The sequence below is a fragment of the Lemur catta genome, chromosome 17, assembly GCF_020740605.2.
Source record: "Lemur catta isolate mLemCat1 chromosome 17, mLemCat1.pri, whole genome shotgun sequence".
Taxonomy (NCBI): Eukaryota; Metazoa; Chordata; class Mammalia; order Primates; family Lemuridae; genus Lemur; species Lemur catta.
Genome location: NC_059144.1, coordinates 39,063,873 through 39,084,444, shown reverse-complemented (window position 1 = coordinate 39,084,444; position 20,572 = coordinate 39,063,873). Strand labels below are relative to the sequence as shown.

The following is a 20,572-nucleotide window of genomic DNA, read 5'->3' as shown; positions in this document are numbered from 1 at the left end:
CTACCAGCTACTGTTCCATGTTTCTGCTCCTTTACTGTGGGAATTACTCTGAAGAGTTGTCTGTATTTGTGTCTCTCATTCTTTTCCTTCCAGTCTCTCCTGGACCCTATCTAGTTAAGGTTTTGGCCCAACAAGCCACCAAGTTTCCCATACCAAGGTCACCAGTGACCTCCAAGTGGCTAAATCCAATAGGCGTTTCTCACTCTCCATCTTTCTTGACCCTTCAACAGCATTTGACATATGCAATCACTCCTTCTTCTCAAAATACCTTGTTTACTTGGCTTCCCAAGCACCACGTTGGTTTCTCAGTGTCCTTTGCTGGCTCCTCCTCATTGAAAAACCCCTAACTCTGGAGTGGGTTGGGGCTCAATCCTTGGATCTCTCTCCTCCCCAGCAACACTCTCTCCTGAAGAATCTCATTCTGCTCCATGGCTTTAAATACTGTCTATAAATCGATGACTCCCAACTTTCTATCTCCAGCCTGATCTCTCTGAATTCCAGACTTATCTTTCCAACCACAATTCTCACAAGCTTTACTGATTGGCTAAACTGGATCTCAAACTTAAGAGTTCTAACCTGAATTCCTCTCCTCCCCTCCCCTCCACTCGAACCTGATTTGACCCCGGAGTTCCCATCCCAAGAAGCAACACCTGGGTGCTTCCAGTTGCTCAGGCACGAAGGCTCATCGCCATCATCCTTGACTCCCTTTCTCTCTCTCACAGCCCCACAGCCAATCAGTCTGCAAATCTTGTGGACTCCACCAACAAAATGCATCCAGCATCCAACCTCTTCTTACTCTTCCTCTGCTGTCATTCTTTAGTGTGAGCCCTATGAAGGCAGGGAGTTTGTCTGCATTATTTATTTCTGTTTCTCCAATGGCTAGCACATAGTAGTTGCTTAATAAATATTTGTTGAATGAATAAATGTAAGGACAATAGAATAGAGAAGTTCCTCGGAGGCCAGCTGGTCCACCCTCCTCGCCCCTAAATTATAGAGGAGACACCAAAGTCAATAAAGAAGGTAATGTCCAGGAGCCTACGGTGAGCCACCAAGACTGTGAATTCCAGTGAAATAGTCTCCCTCCCCTCCCCTATTTTTTCTCCCTCTCCCTCCTGCCACTTCCTCTTCCTCCCCCTCCCTCTCTCCTTCATTCTCTCTCTCTCTCATCTGTGCTTCTTGCTCCATGACTCTTTCATCCTCTTGGACCAGTTGCCCTCACAAGACTGTAAATATGGATTCCAGCAGCTCAGACATCCACACTCACATCCTCAGGAACTGCATGGAAACTGGGCTTTTCCCTGACAGCTCCAGTGAGAATAATCCCGGGGAAGGCTCTGATTGGTTCAGCTTATCATGTGGCTATGGGGTGGGTAACTGATTGGTCCACCTGGGAAGTGTGCCTGTCCCTGTGGCTAGAAGTATGGAGTCTGTTAGCAGGCGGGGCGATGGGTTTGTGGGGCAGGGGCAGTGGGCAGACACCCACCTGCCCCCACCCTCCTGATAGAGGACCCCCCAATTTCCTTGTGTGCAGGTGGAGGTTCCGGCACTTGGGGCTCTGTAAGGCCCTTGCCCCACTGCAGGCTGCCTGGGATGACTTCTCCCAGCCTGTCCCCACCAGCTGTGGCCAGCTGCTGACCCAGCTCCTCCTGTGTGCTTCTCTGGCTGCTGCTGCCGCGGGTCTGACCCATCACTGGCTGGTGTCCTCGCTTCTTTGTCCTCCGGGACCCTCGGCCATGGTGGCCACTGTCTGTGGCCTCATGGTCTTCCTGGGCCTGGGACTGGTGCCCCCAGTCCGCTGCCTGTTTGCGCTCAGCGTGCCCACCCTGGGCACAGAGCAGGGCCGCCGGCTGCTCCTGTCCTATAGTGCTGCCACCCTGGCCATTGCCGTGGTGCCAAACATCCTGGCCAACGTGGGTGCAGCTGGGCAGGTGCTGAGGTGTGTCACAGAGGGCTCCCTGGAGAGTGTGCTCAACACCACTCACCAACTGCACGAGGCATCCAAGGCTCTGGGCCCCACAGGCCAAGCGGGCAGCCGGGGCCTGACCTTCGAGGCCCAGGGCAATGGCTCTGCCTTCCGGCTGCACATGCTTGGGGTCACTCAGCAGATCCTGGAGGATTTCTCTGGCCTGGAGTCTCTGGCCCGGGCAGCAGCACTGGGGATGCAGCGGGTGGTGACAGGGCTCTTCATGCTGGGCCTCCTGGCGGAGTCGGCCTGGTACCTCCATCGTTATCTGACTGACCTGGGATTCGACAATATCTACGCCACACAGCAGCTGGCACGGCAGCTGGCACAGGCCCAGGCCACACACCTGGTGGCTCCTCCGCCTGCATGGCTGCTCCAGGCGGCCCGGTTGAGGCTGTCACAGGAGGAGCTGCTGAGCTGTCTCCTAAGGCTGGGGCTGCTCACCCTGCTCCTGGTAGCAATGGCTGTGATGGTGGCCACAGACCACGTGGCCTTCCTCCTGGCACAGGCAGCTGTGGACTGGGCTCAGAAGCTGCCCACTGTGCCCATCACGCTCACGGTCAAGTATGACGTAAGTGCAAGGATGGGAAGATGAGCATAGGGTCATTTCCTTGAGGGAATAGGGGAGGTTGTTAACTCCTTGCCTCTAAGTCGTAGCCCTTGAACAAGCCATGGGGCCCTGGGCCATGGGTGGATGGAGTCTTTTGGTTCCCACAACAGTGGGAATAATGAAGTGGGTTCTATAATATTTTCACCCCCTATTGCAGGTGAGGATGCTGATACTCAGTGACCTTAAAATAACTTACCCTCAAGTCACTCTTTTCACAAGCAGCTGCAAGTCCTAGCCTCATTTTCCTTATTCGTACAAATTGGATCAATCCTCCTTACAACACGAGGCTATTGTGAGTCTTAAAATGTGGTAATGTCTCTAAAAGTACCTAGTAAGCTCCATGCACACAGGAGATGTTTAATAAATAGTGGCTATAATCCATAACTCACATCTGTATATATCAGACTAGAGGAGGGCTTTGGAATGGTCTAGATCTGGAGTCAGCCAATTATGGCTCTCAGGGCAAATCAGGCAGCTTCCTGGTTTTGTAAATAAAGTTTTATTGGAACATAGCCATGCCACTTGCTTGTGTATTATCCGTGGCTGTTCTAAAAGGCAAAGTTGAGCAGTTGTGATACGGGACCATATGGCCTGCAAAGCCTGAAATATTTACTTTTTTAATAGAAATATATAAAATGTTTACTATCTACTTACTATTGGGTATATTTACTATAGGGTCTAAATTTGTGTTTTGTAATCTTGTCTTTTGCCAAAATCTTTTTATTTTTTATTTTTAATGGTGAGATCTCATACAAAACTTCATTGTGTAAATTATACCAAAGTGTCAGACCCTGAGCTAATGATATTAAGAGCTTATTTTTATGAAGTACGTATGTACTAGAAAAGCATTTTTCAAGCCAGCACGGTGGCGCATGCCTGTAGTCCTACGTACTCTGGAGGCTGAGGTGGGAGGATTGCTTAAGGCCAGAAGTTCGAGGCTGCAGTAAGCTACAATTGCACCACTGCTCCAGCCTGGGAGACGGGGTGACACGCTTATCTGAAAAAATGTACAATAAAAATAAAATTTTTAAAAAAGTGTTTTTCTTTTTTTTTTTAATTTCAAAATATCAAGGGGCACAAATGTTTCTGTTACATGGATACCTTTTATAGTGTTTAAGTCAGGGCTAATAGTGTGCCTGTCACCTGAATAGCATTCATTGCACCTGATAGGTAGGTTTTTACCCATCGCCACTGAAGAAAAGTGTTTTTCAAACTACATGAAATCAATCTAATCAACTTAAGAGGGGCCAGCTTTTTTTTTTAAATGAAATAGAATAGACTAGAAAATTATTAGAGTATATTGTAGGTGTTAAGGATATGTATTGTTTTGTGAAAATTTTCTTCAATTACTGTACAATCTGTGCTTAGAAGGTGCTATAAAATGCGTTTTTTACTGTAGGTCACAGTAAAGCAATATGTTGTGTTCCTTGATTTACTGTATTTCATCGAATCTAACATGCCATCAATTACAAGTCACCCCATTATTTTATGTATCATTAGGACAGAAAATGCCGCCTATTAAACTTTGACACAATGATTTCTTATTTCTTATCACTGGGAATTTTAATTGTATGTGTATAAGGTGGTTCACTTATAATTTAACATATATTTATTTTATCATCTCTTTCTCATGTAGACATAAAAAGAAAAACAGAGAAGTAATTTGGTGGTTTTCCTAAAATGTGCTCCCATTAGAGCCCAATTCTTCTGAATGACTCCGGCCTGGGAGTCAGTGTCTGAGCCTTTTCACCCAATATGGTTCTCTGTGCCGTCAAGAGCGTTGGTGATACCTCACTATTGTTGCCAGCATATTCTTGCAAGCTACAGACATCCACACTGCAAGTTTTGATGCTGGCACCCTCTGGTCCTCTGGGACAGCAGGAATTGGCTATGCCCCATCCTCATTGCTTTGAAATTCTTTCATCTTTTCCAAGGGCTTTGGAAGTTTCCCCTACTTTCAGTTGAACCATTAGGAGTGTGGCAGGCTGCCCTTTCACACATGAGTTAGTGACTCAACATAACTCAGCTCTATCTATTTGCATGAACCTTCTGTCACAGGTTGCTGCTTGGCCAAAAAATATGGGACAAGAGCCATCTGTCAAAAGTGAATACTTGCTTCACTAGTACCACATTCAAGCCCTGCTACTCTGTCCTGGACACAACCATTCACTGCTAAGCTAAATCAAAGCAGGATTTGTTTTTTTTGTTTTTTTTGAGGACATTTTGAAATGGCAATCAAACTGCAAATACATGCCAACAATGCATATAATCTAATTGAAGTGATGGTAGGAGACATCAGACCAAGTTTATGCCTGCAAACACAGCCCACCTGCCTGGGCTGCTGAAAGTAATTATAAGTTGTATTGATTTGAAGTCACATCCTGATTTCAAAGGTGTTAAAATGTGAAAAAGTATGCATCTCAGAGCTGATGAGATAGGGTAGCTCATTAACTGCCACCATGATCCTGTGAGATAGGAATTATTATCATCCCCATTTTACAGATGAAGATATTAAGGCTTAGAGAAGTTGGGGAACTTGTCCAAATTCATTTAACCCATAAGTGGCAGAACCAGGGCTGCACTGTGACTTTTTGTGGGCTCTTGGCATTACCTTCATGGGCTTCTTCTTCCATAATAAATATCAATGACTGCAGTGGTATAAAAACAAACATATTAATATTATATAGTGAGACACATTCTTCCACTTAAAAGTTCATTTTGTTCTTCCAATTGTAAACAAAATTAAAACATTTTCATGGGCCTCTAAAAATACGATGGGCCCCCAGCTCATGCCCACTGTGCCTCATGGAGAGGTTGGTGTTGACAGAACCAGGATCCAACCCAAGCAGTCTGATCCAAAGTTCAGATGGTTAACCTCTGACCTCCCTGCCCTCTAGACACCACTCTTCCTGGCTATGACAGATCAGGGGAAGTACAGTGCCCTAATGCTTACCAGCAGGGTATTGGGACCCACCTTGCCTGGGACTGACCCTTGGGGTCAGCCACATGTAATCCACTGTTTGGCTGTGGGCATTTTATTTTATCTTGTCTTGTCTTATGTATTCAGAGAGAGGGTCTCTGTTGCCCAGGCAGGAGTGCAGCAGTGGCTGGATCCTGGCCCCATCTTTTAAATGAGGCTCCTGCTGGCCTCCACCTCATAGAATCGTGCATATTTGATGGAATAGTTGATAGCACATCTTAAGTATTCACTAAGGGCTCAGCAAGGAGTAAATGCTCACAAACATTCGTTTTCTCTAGAATATTCTGCTCAAAGACAATGATAACGATAACGAAAATAATATTTGCATGGTGCTTTTTATTTGCCAAAAGAGTCTATTTCAGACTCCCAGTCTCATTTAGTCCTCCTCAAAACCCGGGAAGCAAGGTTATTCCTGTGCCCATTCTGGAGATGAAAGCAGGGAAAGTTGGGCGAGCCTTTGCGAGTGGCAGTGGCCCGGGCGGCCGTCTGTTGACCCAGCCTTTTTCTCCTTTTGCAGGCGGCATACACCGTGCTGGGCTTCATCCCCTTCCTCTTCAACCAGCCGCCCCCGCAGAGCCCCTTCCTGTCCGCCCGGCGCTCCTCCCAGTGGGAGCTGCGCCTCACCGCGGCCGGCTGCCCGCTGCTGCCCGCCCGGCGCCCCCGCGCCGCCGCGCCCCTGGCCGCCGGGGCCCTGCAGCTCCTGGCGTGCGCCACGGTGCTCCTGGACACCTACGCCCGCCGCCTGCGACACGCCATCGCCGCCTCCTTCTTCGCCGCCCAGGAGGCAAGGAGGGTCTGCCACCTGCACGCCCGGCTCCAGAGAAGCTACGACAGGCACCGAGGCCAGCAGCTGTAGCTGGGGGCTCCTTCCCGCTCCCGACACCCGGGTCTGCCCCAGGCCCGGCAGGGGTAGACAGGCCAACTGCACGCTGGACGCCTGGCAGGACCCGGAGCAGCGGGGAGGAGGGGAAAGAGCTTTGGAGTTGCACAGACCCAAGTTGTAAGCTTGGCCCTTCTGCTTCTGTCCTCCGTGTGTGACCTTGGGTAGGTCACTTCACCTCTCTGAGCCTCAGTTTCTACATCTGCGTAATGACTGCATAATTACAATTGATGGGACCTAATTTCCACATGGGGATATGGTAAGGATGGAATGAGTTATTGGGCACGATGGGGCTGGGGGAGCAGGAAAGGTCTATGCAAAGGTGGAACCAGGAAACTCAGAGGCAGCCCTGGTCCCCCAGGCCAGTTGGAGGTGGGTCAAGGTAATCATCTGCATCGACTGCAAGTTAGATGGGGACTTTGCATCATGAATGTATCTAAATGCTCCTGGACTTATTTATGTGCCTCTGAAGCCTCTGAACCTATTTATAGTAATCTAAAGTTTTGATTTTGTAAATAAATGTATTTATTAAATCTTAGATCATTTTTATTCCTGTGCTTCAAATTCCTTGAGGGGCTTCCCACTTAGGATTGCCAGGCTTAGCAACAAAAAGGCTGGACACCTCGTTCAATTTGAATTTCAGATAAACAACAAATACTTGTTTGGTATAAGTATGTTCCTGAGCCCTGGGTCAGCCACGTGCAACTCACTGTGTGACCCTGGGTTCACCAAGGGCTCAGCAAAGAGTAAATGCCATTTGTCAACAGCGGGGCTGAGATTTCTGCAGGAGAGGACACGCCAGGATTCCGGATTCCGTGGGGAACCAGCGGGTCGCCAACTTCTCCCCCTTGCCCAGGGGAGCTGTCCCCTGTAGAAGAGAGAAAAAAGGGAGGGAGGAAAGCCCAGGGCAAAGGCGCGCGAGCTGGGCGCCAGGTACCACTGCTCCCTTTAGCAGGGGACACTCCTCACTGCACCCCGGGTGCGCGAGATGCGGTGCCAGGAGCTGCTGGGGAAGAACTGTGCCGGCGGAGGCCACCAGAGTCAGCCAAGCGGTATCAGCGGAAAAAACATGCTCTCTCCGGCACAGGAGCAGCCAGAAGTGGCAGCGGAAAGAGGAGCTAAGAGAAAGGCTCCCGGGAGCGGAGATCCGACTCCACGCACCCGCTTTCTTTACCCGCCACCCCAGTCCCGGAGTCCTTGGAGCTCCGGGCACGTGCGGAGCGGAGGTAAGACCCGGGCGGGCTGGGCTCCCAGCTCCCTGCTGGAGCCCAAGCAAACTGTGCAAAGGACCCCCTGCAGTAAAACCCACCCCGGAGGGATCGCCCCAGCTAGGGCTAAAGCTGCCTTGGAAGCTGAGCAGCACGCGCCTATTTGCTCCAGCTCCTGGTTCTTCTGAGTCCCCAGAGTCCCACGCAGGGGAGGCAAGACCCTGCACCGACTGGAGCAACCGGTTCAGCCTGAGACAGCTGCGGAAGCCCCAGCTCCAGGCACGGAGAGCGTTCCTACAGGCCCCGAGCGCACTTTTGCAACCCAAAGTAATTTGCCAACTCGTCGCTGCCTTAGGTTGCAGCGCTGGTAGGGACGCATGGAAAACCCCACCGGGTTCCCTGAGCGCGCGAACGCGTCTGGCTCGGGCACCGTGCCTCAGCCTCCGCTGGCTCTGCAGGCCCTGACTCTGACGCTGGTGCCCCTCGTGTGCGCCGTGGGCAACGCCATGGTGGTCGTGATGGTGGTCCGGATCCGCCACATGGTCACAACCACCAACTATTACCTGGTGAGCCTGGCCGCTGCGGACCTGCTGGTGCTCTTAGCAGACGGGGACCCACTGTGGCTGAGGCGGCGTCCGCCCGAGTTTGGGTCTTTGGCCACGCAGGCTGCCTGGGCACCGCCACTTGCGGTACATGGGCATCGACCCCTTTGCGGGCTCCACCACGGCCGTCACGGTGGAGCGCTGCCTCGCCATCTGCCACCCGCTGCGCGTCCAGGCGCTGTGCACAGTGGCGCGGGCCAAGCGCATGGCGGCGTTGGTGGCTGGGCACCAGGCCTGCTGCGTGCTCTGGCTCTTCCCGGTGGACGCTCGCGATGCCGTGTATGCCGCTGGTGTACAGGTGCAGTGCGCTACGGCGTGTCGCCCTCTCTCTACCTGCCAGTCTACTTCCTGGACTTCGCACTCTTCTAAGAGCTGCCCCGGGCCTGGCCACCGTGCTCTGCACCCTCACAGGGCGCGTCCTCTTGGTCCGGCCGCTGCCTCTTGGCTATTCCCGGCGCCCGTGCTCTGCGCACCAGGGCGGCTCTGACCGCCAAGAAATCTCCTGCAAAGGCAGGGAGGGCGCCTGCGATTCTCAGAAGCAGGTAAGGACCTCCGTCCTCGCCCGGACCCAGAGCCAGCAGAACGCTGGGTGGAAGCTTGGGCCCTTCCACAGTCAGACGCCTCAAGTTCACATCCCTGTTGTGCCTCTTACTAGGCTTGTGTTTGGGGGGACATTCCTTCTGCCTCTCTGATCCACAGTTTCCTCTTCTGTTATATGGGGTACTGTCAGTGCCTAGGGAAATGGAGTGTCCAGTGCAGGCCGCTCTCCCTGCCTAGTGCACAGAGGGCAAAGCCAGAAACCAAGCTGGGTTGGGAAACACATTCTTCAAAAGTGGCACCTTAAAAATTTTTTAAAGCTGATATGTAGACATGACTTCTTAGACTATGATGAAAAGTTCTCTGTATTAGACAGGATGGGCTAGGTTTTGGTGCAGTAACAAATGACCCCCCAAACATTAGCAAATTAGCATACAAAAATGTATTTTTTGCTCATACGGTGTTGCCTTTTGAGGGCAGCTGTTTCATGTTGTGACCCAAGGATCCAGGCTACTTCTGTCTTGAGTTACCAGCTTCTCAATATATGCTTCCATGATTCCCACAGCAGAGGAAGAGAGTCTGAACAAGTCCCAAACTGGCAATTAAATGCTTCAGCCAATAAGTGGCACATGTCACTTCAGCTTGCAATGAATAACACAGCTGGCCCTGTGAACCTGGACCTTCATTCAATGGCTGCTGTGGACAGTTGTACAGATTGGGCACTGCTCGATTCCAGTGGACACCACTCAGCACAGTCTCAATGGATGGATCCTCTCACAGCCTATGAGAGTGTATGTGGTAGACCTGAGTGGTGGTGGTGTATTTTCCCAAAGGATAATTGAAGTGTTTGTTATCAGAAAAAGGAGGTATGGGTGTCAGGAGGACCAGAAAAAACAACAGGTGTCCACCATGAATGAATTAACCCAGGTTAACAGCAGCAGGAGATTGACGTTATTTGGTGTATCAGCAAGATCTAGGCCTTCCTGACCCTTCCTCAGCACTTGCTGGCAGCCAGGCCTTCTTTACTCTGCAGCCAGACCCTGAGCCTTCACAGCGAGGCCTCCTGGCAAGGCAACGAGGCTCAGCCTGGGCGCCTGACTCCCGCCGGCCTGTGCCAATGCTGCCACCTCGTGGGCATCACGGAAGCTGCAGCATCCAACGTCTGCTTGCCTGTCTGCTTTGTTACTTATCTTCTTTCTCCTCCCCAGCCCGTGTCTCTTTCCACGCCCCCCGGATACTAATGTTGATAAAATTCTCCAATTTTATTCAGATTTTCCATTCTACTTCATTTGTGTGTGTGTTGGTTCTATACAATTTTATCGCATGTAGAGTTTCACAGATTTACCACCACGGTCATGACACAGAACACCTTCATCACCACCAGGAGCTCTGGTGTTGCTGTTACCGCCACACCCACTTCCCTCCCACGCCCTCTCCAATCCCAAGCAACTGTTAATACTAACCTCTTCTTCAGTACTAAAAAGTTGTCACTTCAAGAATGTTATAAAAATATTATTATGTACTATATAACCTTTGGGATTGGTTTTTAACACAGTGCAATTCCTTGGAGATGCATCCAAATTGTTAAAAAATTTGGATCGTTGATTTGCTTCTTTTTGTTCCATGGTATGAGGTATAACACTGGGTTAATGATTCACTCACTGAAGGACATCTGGGCTGCTTCCTGTTTGGGGTTATTACAATAAAAGCTACTGTAAACATTAGTAAATAAATTCTCATGTGAACATGTTTTTATTCTCTGAGATCAATACCCAATAGTAAATTGCTGTTATATAGTAATTGCATAGAAGACTGGTTGTATTAATACCGTTTTACATTCCTACCAGCGATGTACAGTCTCACCGCATCCTTGCCAGCATTTAGTGGTGTTACTGTTTTTATTTTAGCCATTCTGATAGGTGTATGGTGACATCATATTGTGGTTTTAATTTGCATTTCCTTAATGGCTAATGATGTTGAACACTCTTCCTGTGCTTATTTTCCACCTGTACATTCTTTTTAGTGAAATGTTCATTCATGCCTTTTTCCCACTTTCTACCTGGATTTTTTTACTGGTGAGTTTTGAGAGGTCTTTATATATTTTAGACACTAACCTTTTGTCTACTTTGCAAAATTTTCTCCCACTCTGTAGCTTGTCATTACTCTCTTCATGTTGTCTTTAAGAGATATGTATGATTTTTACAGAAAATAGATCAATTCCTTTTCTTGTGTGTAAAGCACATTTTATTTAAAAATATTGTGAACTCTACCCATGTCAGTATATCCCTGCATTATAATTTTTAATGGTTACCTAACATCCCACTTTATGGATTCATCAACATATTCATTTAAACATAAAAAAGCGTATTTTATCTTTTTCTTTTTACATTTGGATTTTTTACAATGTATTGCTGTTAACACTGTGAGAAACGTACCTGTACATATATGTTGGGTAATTATTTCCTTCAGTCGTATTCCTAGAAATAGAATTGCTACATTAAAGCACAAGCATGCCCGTTTTAAATCTTGGTATGGGGTGGTTGACAAATTGTTTTATAAATTATATTCTAAAGAGAAATTTACGAGAATGAACATTTCCCTAAACTTATGCCTACCCTGATTATCATTTTTCTTTATAATCTTTGCCAGCTGTGAAAGCCAAAAAGTGTATTTAAATGTTTGCACTTTTAATTTGTGGTTTATAGACTTTTTTTTGTTTCACACAGTTGGTTGTCATTGTGCATGTTTTATGGACTCTTTTCACATATTTATTCATCATTTGCATTTTCCCTTTTATTGCTTGCCCTTCATAGCCATAGATCATTTTTATGGTAGTGTAATCTTCTATAAATGTGTACAAGATAATTAAATGAAGTCAATAAACCATTTCTTTCATATACTTAACAAATACATTTTCCAAATGTGTTTTTACTTGATTTTTCCTGAAAGTAAGGTTTTAAATTTTTCTAGAGTAAAATTAGGCAGACATTCCTTTTGTGCTGCTGTGTTTGACGGCTTGCCATTCTTACCTACAGAATAAATGAGAAACTTCTATTTTCTCTAGGTACCTGGTGGTTTATTCTTAAAATGTTAAATCAAGAATCTATATGAAATTTATGTGTTATAGCATGTATATGCTAGAGATATAATTTTCTTCTCCTCCGCTCCCCAGCTTCCTAAAGTGATTTTTTTGTCTATCTCATTTCTCCCCTCCCCCCACCCAGTCCCCTACTTGGAAATTCCACCATTATCATACTCTAAATTCTTATGAACTCTTGGATTTATATCGGCTCTTCTAAGGAAGAGTGGAAATCTTTTGAATATTATATTAATATTATATATATTCATGTCTAATAGGAAATATTCTGATTTTTCAGTTTAAAAAAAAGTCCTGGCTGTTATCCTAGGGTTTTTTGTTCTTCCAGATGAAATGTGCGTGTGTTCTGTTAAGTAAAATAAAATAAAACAAAAAATAAAGGAAAAAACCCACATCACTCAGCTTACTGAGATTTTGTTTGGAATTTTGTTAAAGAATATTGAGTCTTCCCATCTAGGAAAGCAGTAGCTGTCTCTATTTATAGCTTTAATGTCACACAGTAGAGTGTAATAGTTTCTTTTGTGTAAGTTCTGCCCAATTCTTGTTAACTTAGTCCTAGATAATGAATACTACTGTGAATGGAACTTCTTATTAATAAGTTATCTTATTATTACTGGCAGAAGGAAACAATTGACATAAAAGTATATTGACCTGCACATCATCAAAGTTAATATTACCAAAAACGGGATAAACTGACGTGTGTGTGTGAAACTGACCTGGTATGATTTACTGGAAGAACGTAACATCTCTTGTGTAGGATCTCTACCAAGAAATGTATAACCTGAATCTGATTATGAAGAAACAAGCAGACAAACTCAAGGAACAACTGGTGTGTCCTCTTCGAAATTAACATCATAAAAGATAAAGGCTGAAGAACTAGATTAAAGGAGTTTAAATGATACGACAACTGAATGTAATAAATGATTCTGAGTTGGATCCTGTATTAGAAAAAAAATATTATAAAGGATATTATTGGGACAATGGGTAAAATTTGAATGTGGCCTAGATAATATTATATCCGTTTAATTTTTTAGATTTGATAATTATGTTGTGATTATGTTTTTTAAAATGCCCTTGTTCTTAAAGACATATGCTAAAGTTTTAGGGATGACAGTTCATGTTTGTAACTTGCTCTCAAATGGTGAAGAGGATGGCGCAGAGAGAGAGAGAGGCACACATGTGGAAAACATTGGTGAATTGGTGAATCTAAGTAAATGGTTTACAGGTGTTCATTCAGAATGAACCATTCCTGCAACTTTTCTGTAAATTCGAAATTTTTTAAAATAAAAAGGTGAAAAGGGTAACACGCTTAACGAAAAGACCAAAATAACACATTGAGCAATAAAAATATCACCTAACATTGGCTATGGTCATCTTGGGAGGGGAGATTATAAGTGGGCTCTTTAGTTCAAATTATTCTTCATGGGTATTTGCCCTTTTATCTACAGTTTTAGCGTATTGCTTTTGAAATCCAGTTTTGGGTGGAGGTGCATTTGCATTCGGGAGAGAACTTGCTGGTTGTGGGTATTAATCTTTTACTATATTGCTTGACTTTGTTTTCTATAAATATTTTACCATATTGCTTGGCTTTAAATTTTTATTTGTTTTCATATGTGCAGTTGACTTACATCTTTCCTTCTCAAGGTAGCTCTGCGTCGAAAGTGACACTGGTTGTAGGTGGAGCCCGGTTCAAATCCCTTACCTGGGGTGGGGAGTTATGGGGAACCAAGGCTCCAAATAAAAGTAGAGATGATTTTTGGACCGCAAATCACGCAAGCCGCCCAATAAGGCAGGACCGCTTCAGACATTCCCTAAGGGAGGGGACGCGGAGGTTTACGGGAAACAGTCTGGACTTTGATGGATTAGCCCAGGAGCCCGGGGAACAGGTCCTCGCGGCTCCTTCTGCGCATGTGCAGCTCCCCTCATTGTTCGTCGGTCTCTTGTCTCCAGCTTGGCGCAGCAGGTCGTCTTGGGGCCTCCAGGTCAACGCTCAACGACCAGGTTCCGCACGAAGGTGAGACCCTGGTTTGGGGGGTTGCCTTGCCGTGTTTGGGGTTGGTTTGTGTCCTCAGCTTGTGGAAGCAAAAACTTGCACGAGTCCCACGCTGGTTGAGACGCTACAGCACTTGTTCCTGAGTCCGCTAGGCATTTGCCGCGCTAGAAAGCAAGTGACAGAGGAGGTCGCTGCGGATCTGCAGGTTCCACAAAGAGGATGAGGGAGGAGGGCACCGGTTCCCTGGTCAGAATAAAGTGCGTTGGGAAAAGGCATTCAAATGTTAAAGAGCTGTTTCCAGAGCTCTTAGAATTTGCCTGTGCCCTTGGCAACCATTCACCAGCCAGTCAAATCCACCAGACACAAGAGGGGACAAGAATGAATTCTTATAACATTTATCTTTTGCTTACAGGCTAAGGGTGATGGTGGGTCTGTAGTATAACAGATTTCAGAGCCAGAGTTTGAGAGTAAGACAAATTCCAATTCTAGCTCTGCCACAGAGTCCCCGTGAGCAAAATGATTACTCTCTAAGACTCAGTTTCTTCATCTGTAAAATGAAGTTATTTCCAAAACCAGCCTCAGGGTTGCTCTGAGCATTGACTAAGAGAACACTGGAAAGCTCTCAGCACAGGTCCTGGCATGTGCCATGCACCCTGGAGATATTATCTGCTGTTCTCAGTGTTCTTTTCATTAAATGGATCACTTGATTCCTAAACATCCCCTGTAAAGTCGGTGTTACCAATCCCATTTTAACTGAGTAGAAAACCAAGACTCTGGAGGCAGAGTCACATGGCTAGCAAGTGAAGGGGCTGGCATGCAAGCTCTGAACAGTTTTATTTTCAAAACTCATGCTTCATAGTACTTAGCAGAATGGCGGGTCACAAGGAAGCACCGGAGTGTGCGAGAACTGAGTCTTACCTTAAGGCTCTTGAGGATTTCTTGGTACCTGTTCAGAACCCATGGGTTCCCATTAACTGGGGCCTCTAGGCTTCTAGTTCAGGGTCTATCTGTCTGTACCCTCAGCAGTGTAGACTCCCAAGTGTGATTTTCTGGCAATAGTTCGCAAACTAGCATGCATCAGAATCACCTGCAGGGCTTGTTAAACCCAACAGGTGGCTGGGCCTCACCCTCAGTTTCTGATTCAGTAGGTCTGGGGAAGGGCCCAAGAATTGGCCTTTGTACCTAGTTCCCAGGTGATGCTGATGCTGCTGGTCTGCGGACCACACTGAGAACCACTGTTGTAGAAGATGGTCAATTCCACGAGAGAGTTGGGACCCAGCTGAAGGTCCCAGTCATTTGAATTTATCCCCTCCAGCTAGGTCCAGATTTCCCTGGGTCACACTGCTCTTGTGGTAAAAGAAGGAGGGGACCCTGGAAGCAAAATCCCACCTGGGAGATCCTCAACCTCCCAGATATGGCATACCACATCTGCAGGGCGGGGGGCTGGGAAGCAGGGAGGTTCTATGCTTGCTTGCTCTGAATAACATACCACCCCAGTGGTTGCCAAGAAGCATGTCAGCGAAGGTATGGGCCAACTTTCAAAGGAGAGAGGTGATGGGTTGAGGGTGGTGGGCAGGAGGCAGGCTGTGCAGGAAAAGGAATTCCTGTGGGGGGGTTGGCGAGGACGTGGTCCAGAGTAAGTCAGGGAGACAGTCCTCCCAGAGACGTCTCCCGGCCCTTATTTCTCCAGCTCCTCTTCTCAGACTCCGCAGAGCCCTCAAAGCACACCCTTCCCACTCCCCATTCCTGCCTTTACACGAGTGCAGGAAGAGTTTTCAGGGGTAAGGGTTATGCAGTTCTGTCTCATTTTAAAAGTGAAAAAATGGTGCCTGAGAGAGTTATTAGCACAGGGCTTAAGCGCATGGTTTCCGGAGCTAGACTGCCAGGGTTCCAAGCCCAGCTCCACCACGTTGCTTTAACTTCTCCTCGATTTCTTCTTCTATAAAATGGGAGTCATAATACTACCTACATCTTGCTTTATTTTAAGGATTAAATGAGGAAAATCACGTCAAGTACTTAGAACAAGGCCTGTTAGATAGTAAGCACTATACAAGTATTGTCGGTATCTTAATATTATTATAACTAGATTATTATACTTTCGGTTTGCATTATTCATTAGTGGCAGAACCAAAAGGAACACCAAGGCCTCCTGACTCCTGGGGCATTGTCCACCATGGCTCAGTGAAGTCAAAACAAGGTTCTTAACAAAGAGTCCTTTTGAGACACTGAAACCAAAGGAGAATAAATTTTTAAAATATATATACATATATATATTCCCTTAAAGCACACTCTTTCTGTTGTCAGAGGTTCTTGTTAATTCTTTAACCTCAAAGAGTTAAAAACATTAAGTAGACAAGTAAATAGCAGATCTTTATGAGGTTTTGGTTGCATCTTTTTTACACTTTTTGTTATGAAAATACTCAAAACATACAAAAGTAAAAAAAATGATATAATGACTCCTGGGTGCTTGTCACAGCTTCAGCATACGGATGGACAATTTTATTTCATCTGTACACCCCCCAGTATACATACACACACACATATATGTACTTCCTACCTTCCTCTATTGGATTATTTTAAAGTAAATCCCAGACATCAAACAATTCACGTGTTCAATGATGGACCAATATCATGGCACCTCATCCTTTGTTGTAATGTGATTTGTTTAACCAGGTCTTTCTTAATTATACTTTGTGTTGTTTATATTTGTCCACTATTAAGTCAAAAGAAGTTATAAATTGTAAGAAACCAGTAAGAAACAAATATTTACTTTCCCCAGTGAAAAGTCTGCTTCTTAGTGCCACGTGGTTACGCCAAGGTTCCAAGAGTCCCTTGGCATACTTCTCCCTGCCCCTTCTGAAGGGTCAAGAAACATTGTCCCGTGGCACAGCCACTTGTCAGCACATGTGTGTGGGTTTCTAGGCAGGTGCTGTGGGGACCTTCAAGGTATTAATAGACCGTATTTCTCGTGATTTATTTGCTCCTTCCCTCTTCCAGCTTTGCCTTCACAGTTCTCTAAACTCTTCCAGGAGGTGAAGAAAATGAACACATCCCAGGTGAATTATTTATTTATTATTCAGTTGTTCCAGTGACATTTATACAAGTTATAACTTTGCATTTTTAGTAACTGTGGTTTCCTGTCTGTTGTTTTCTTCATTTTTTTCATTTCCTGACTTTTTTCCTGCATTATTATTTTACATTCTTTTTTTCTTTTCCAGTGGTTTTGAAGGTCTGCATTTTATTTTTATTCCATTATTGACTTCCATTGATGTAATTAACACAGATATAACATTTTTTTCTATCAAATCAGGAATTTTTTTCTTCTATGTAATATTACCTAAACAAGATACAGTCATCCCTATCTCAGATTTTATAGAAATAATCTAAATACTTTTCTTCTTTCATTTCGTTTTTTCCTTTTATATGATAAATATTATTTTTTGGAATCCTTTGCTAACAATTGTGTCACACCTTCTAGTCACTGGAACAATAATAATTTGTATTTGAATATATACTTTCTGGTCATTTTTGTTGTCCCGAGTTTGAAGATAGAGTGACAAAACTATAATAGTTGGTCAGCTATACTATTATTTCCAATTTAGGTCTGTGTATCATGTTCCAGCACTGTTAAATTCCTTAGCTAGATTAGCTCATGTAATTTTGACAACATTATGAGGTAGGTACTTTTATTATATCCTTTTAACTGAGTCCTACAAAGATTTAAGTAACTTTTCAAGGGCTTAGAGCTGAAATGGTTTGCAGGATGTATCATTAAATGTTTGGCCAGATGGACACGTCACCGAGTCCAAGTGCACTGCAAGTTTTCTGCCCACTTTTGAGAGTAAGTTATCATCTTCTTGTGTTTCAACCTAAGAACTTGGAATGGGAGATCTCTTAGGTATAGGGTTGCCAGGTAAGACGCAGGGCATACAAAAGCAGGGAGGTACTTACACTAAAACTTATTCATTGTTTCTCTGAAGTTCACATTTAACTGGGTGACTTATATTTTTATTTACTAAATCTGGCAACCCTACTTAGGCAGCAAGGGGGTTTAAGGTGCCCTGTGCTGACTAGTAGGGCGTCCGTCCCCACTCGTCCAGAGCACCAGGCGTTCTTCGTCTTCAGTGGCTGATTTTGTTACCTCATTCCACATGGCTTATTGGTGAGCAGGCGTGGCCTGCTGCAGTGTCACCATCAGTCACTGTGGCAGCTCCCGTCCCAAGTTTCAGGAATTCTCAGGCTTGGTACCCACAATACGTAGCTTTGTTTAAAAAATGTCAACACTTTGCCTCCACTCTCTGCCTCCTACTCTAGATCTTCTGGAAACTAGTGGAAATGCCCTTCCCTGTGCTCGTCCGCTATGATAAGTGTAGGGTTGTGTTCACGTTTCTCCCTCCTGTTGTTTTGGAGGACCATCACAGGGATCAGTGTTGTTCGAGGATGTGTCTGTGGACTTCACCCAGAAGGAGTGGCAGCTGCTGGAGCCTGCCCAGAGGCTCCTGTACAGGGATGTGATGCTGGAGAACTACGGGCACCTGGTGTCACTGGGTAAGCCGACAGCGTGCATTTCCCATCCTAAGAAGCAAATCACTGTAGGGAGTAATGAGTTTTGTGCTTGAGATTTTTGATTCTAGGACTCTTTTCTTTTTTAGAGACAGGGGCTCACTGTGTCACTCAGGCTGCAGTGCAATGGCCCAATCATAGCTCACTGCAGCCTCGAACTCCTAGGCTCAAGTGATCCTCCTGCCGCAGTTTCCCAAATAGCTGGGACTACAGGTGCATGCCACCATGCCCAGCCAACATTTTTAGGGCACTTGAAAGAACATTGTCTTCTTGCTTCCCCGGTGAAAGGGCCTACTTGGATGAAACACAGTTGGACACCATTTGTGTAGCTTCTAAAGCTTCTCCCTTCTTGTGCTTCAAAGGGCCTGAACCCTAAGCAACTTTGCCAAGTCTCATTGTCATTTCCCATAACAGGACACTGTGTTACCAAACCTGAGCTGATATTCAAGTTGGAGCAAGGAGAAGAACCATGGATGTTAGAGAGAGAACTGCCAAGTGAGAGACACTCAGGTGAGTTGAGGTCAGATTAGAAAGAGATGGAAAAATTAGATCCCAGGTGGCCAATATTTTAAAAATCTCTGTAAGAGTTTCCAGACTTCTAGAAGTGACTAAAGAGAGAGGACCACCATACCTTAGAATATCAAACCTCCAAACATCATCTATATAAATGTTCTCTGTTTTCTGTTTGACTTTTAGAGAGATGAGCTTGGTTTTTATAGAATGCTATTGCTACCTTCTTCATCCTAGAACTTTATGTCTGTTTTTCTCTCTGTTCAATGTCAAACACCCTGTAAACATGCATTTATTCATGCATGCCTTTATTCAACAATATTTATTAAGGACCTGCTATGCGTCATTCACATTCTAAGCACAGGGATATGGAAGCAAAATCTCTGCTCATATCAATAGATCCAATTAGCAAATAAATACATAACAGTCCAGGTAGTAGTCAGCACTATGAAAAATTAAAGTCAGATGAAAGAGAGAGAGCCTGATAGGGAGTGCTGTTTTAGGAAGGGAGGTCTAGGGGGTGGAATGGAGTTTTGAATGAATCTGAGAGATTTCCAGACCAAAGGAATAGCAGGTGCCTCTGAGACAAGAATGTGCTCGATGTAATCAGAGAACAGCAAGGAAGTCAGTGGGACCATAGGGAGCTGAGTGAGGAGAAAGAAGCAGGTGGCATCAGAGAGGTCACTGGGGGGAAAGGTTTACAGGCCTGGTGAAGACTTTCAGTTTTACTGAGCAAGAGAATAGGTTAAGGTCTGCACCTTTAAGCATTACATTTGGAGGTCAGGAAGATACAGGACTGTAGCAAGGCAAGTGGAAAAGGACCAGCCAGCATGGCAGGGGGAGAACCAGGAGAGAATGGTATCTCAGAAGCCATGAGGACAAAGTGTTTTAAGAAGGAAGGCGTGAGTTCCAATGTGCAGATGGAAGTGTAAAGTCAGCCTTGCCCCTTCTTTTCCTGCAAAAGCCATAAGGAAAATAAAAAACAAAATGTCAGTTCCATTTTCCCTGGAGGTTGGAGGCAGCTGAAATCCCAAAGCTAAAAACAAAATTTAAACATGGAAAAGCTGCCAAAAGCAATGAAAATCAGGCTTGCTCATGGAAGAAGAAGTAGAGAAAAGGCATCATACAAATCAGTGCTATGGAAAATAGTGTTAGAATATTTTATTGTACACACAGTATGCACTTGCAATTTTTTTCCACAAATGGAACTTAAAGTGGCAAAGAGGTTATTTTTTAAACAATGGAAGAGTAGCATTGTCCTGAAGGACATCTAGTTTCTGAGTAGAGCTAAGGATGGATTATGTATTAAGTGAAAAACATGAGGGGAGGTTTGTGATTAGAAGTGAACAATTTATGGAACTAGACAGCCCAATCTGATAGGGGCTGACAATATTGTAGACTTGTGGAATGGTCACTTGATGATGTATTGTGAATTTAGGTGTACAAATCTAGTATAAAATCTAAGCATAAAAATCTAGTATCAAATTTTCTTTGTTAGCATATTGACTTCTATGTTGTATCTACTAAAGAAAAGTCAAATGTTTTTAAACACACAGTTGATGTTATTGCATAAAATGTGGGTGAAAGAAGATAATAATAATCATCCGTAGTCAAAATTGTCTAAGACAA

General features: G+C 45.2%; 1 protein-coding gene across 1 annotated transcript; it reads left to right on the top strand.

The window, feature by feature from the left end:
- The first annotated feature begins 1,445 nt into the window (after window positions 1–1,445).
- Window positions 1,446–6,707, top strand: LOC123622264 (osteoclast stimulatory transmembrane protein). The gene is given in 4 exon segments (XM_045528439.1): window positions 1,446–2,534; window positions 6,071–6,422; window positions 6,425–6,576; window positions 6,579–6,707. Coding segments are annotated over 4 exon segments (1,722 nt in total).
- The last annotated feature ends 13,865 nt before the right edge of the window (window positions 6,708–20,572 follow it).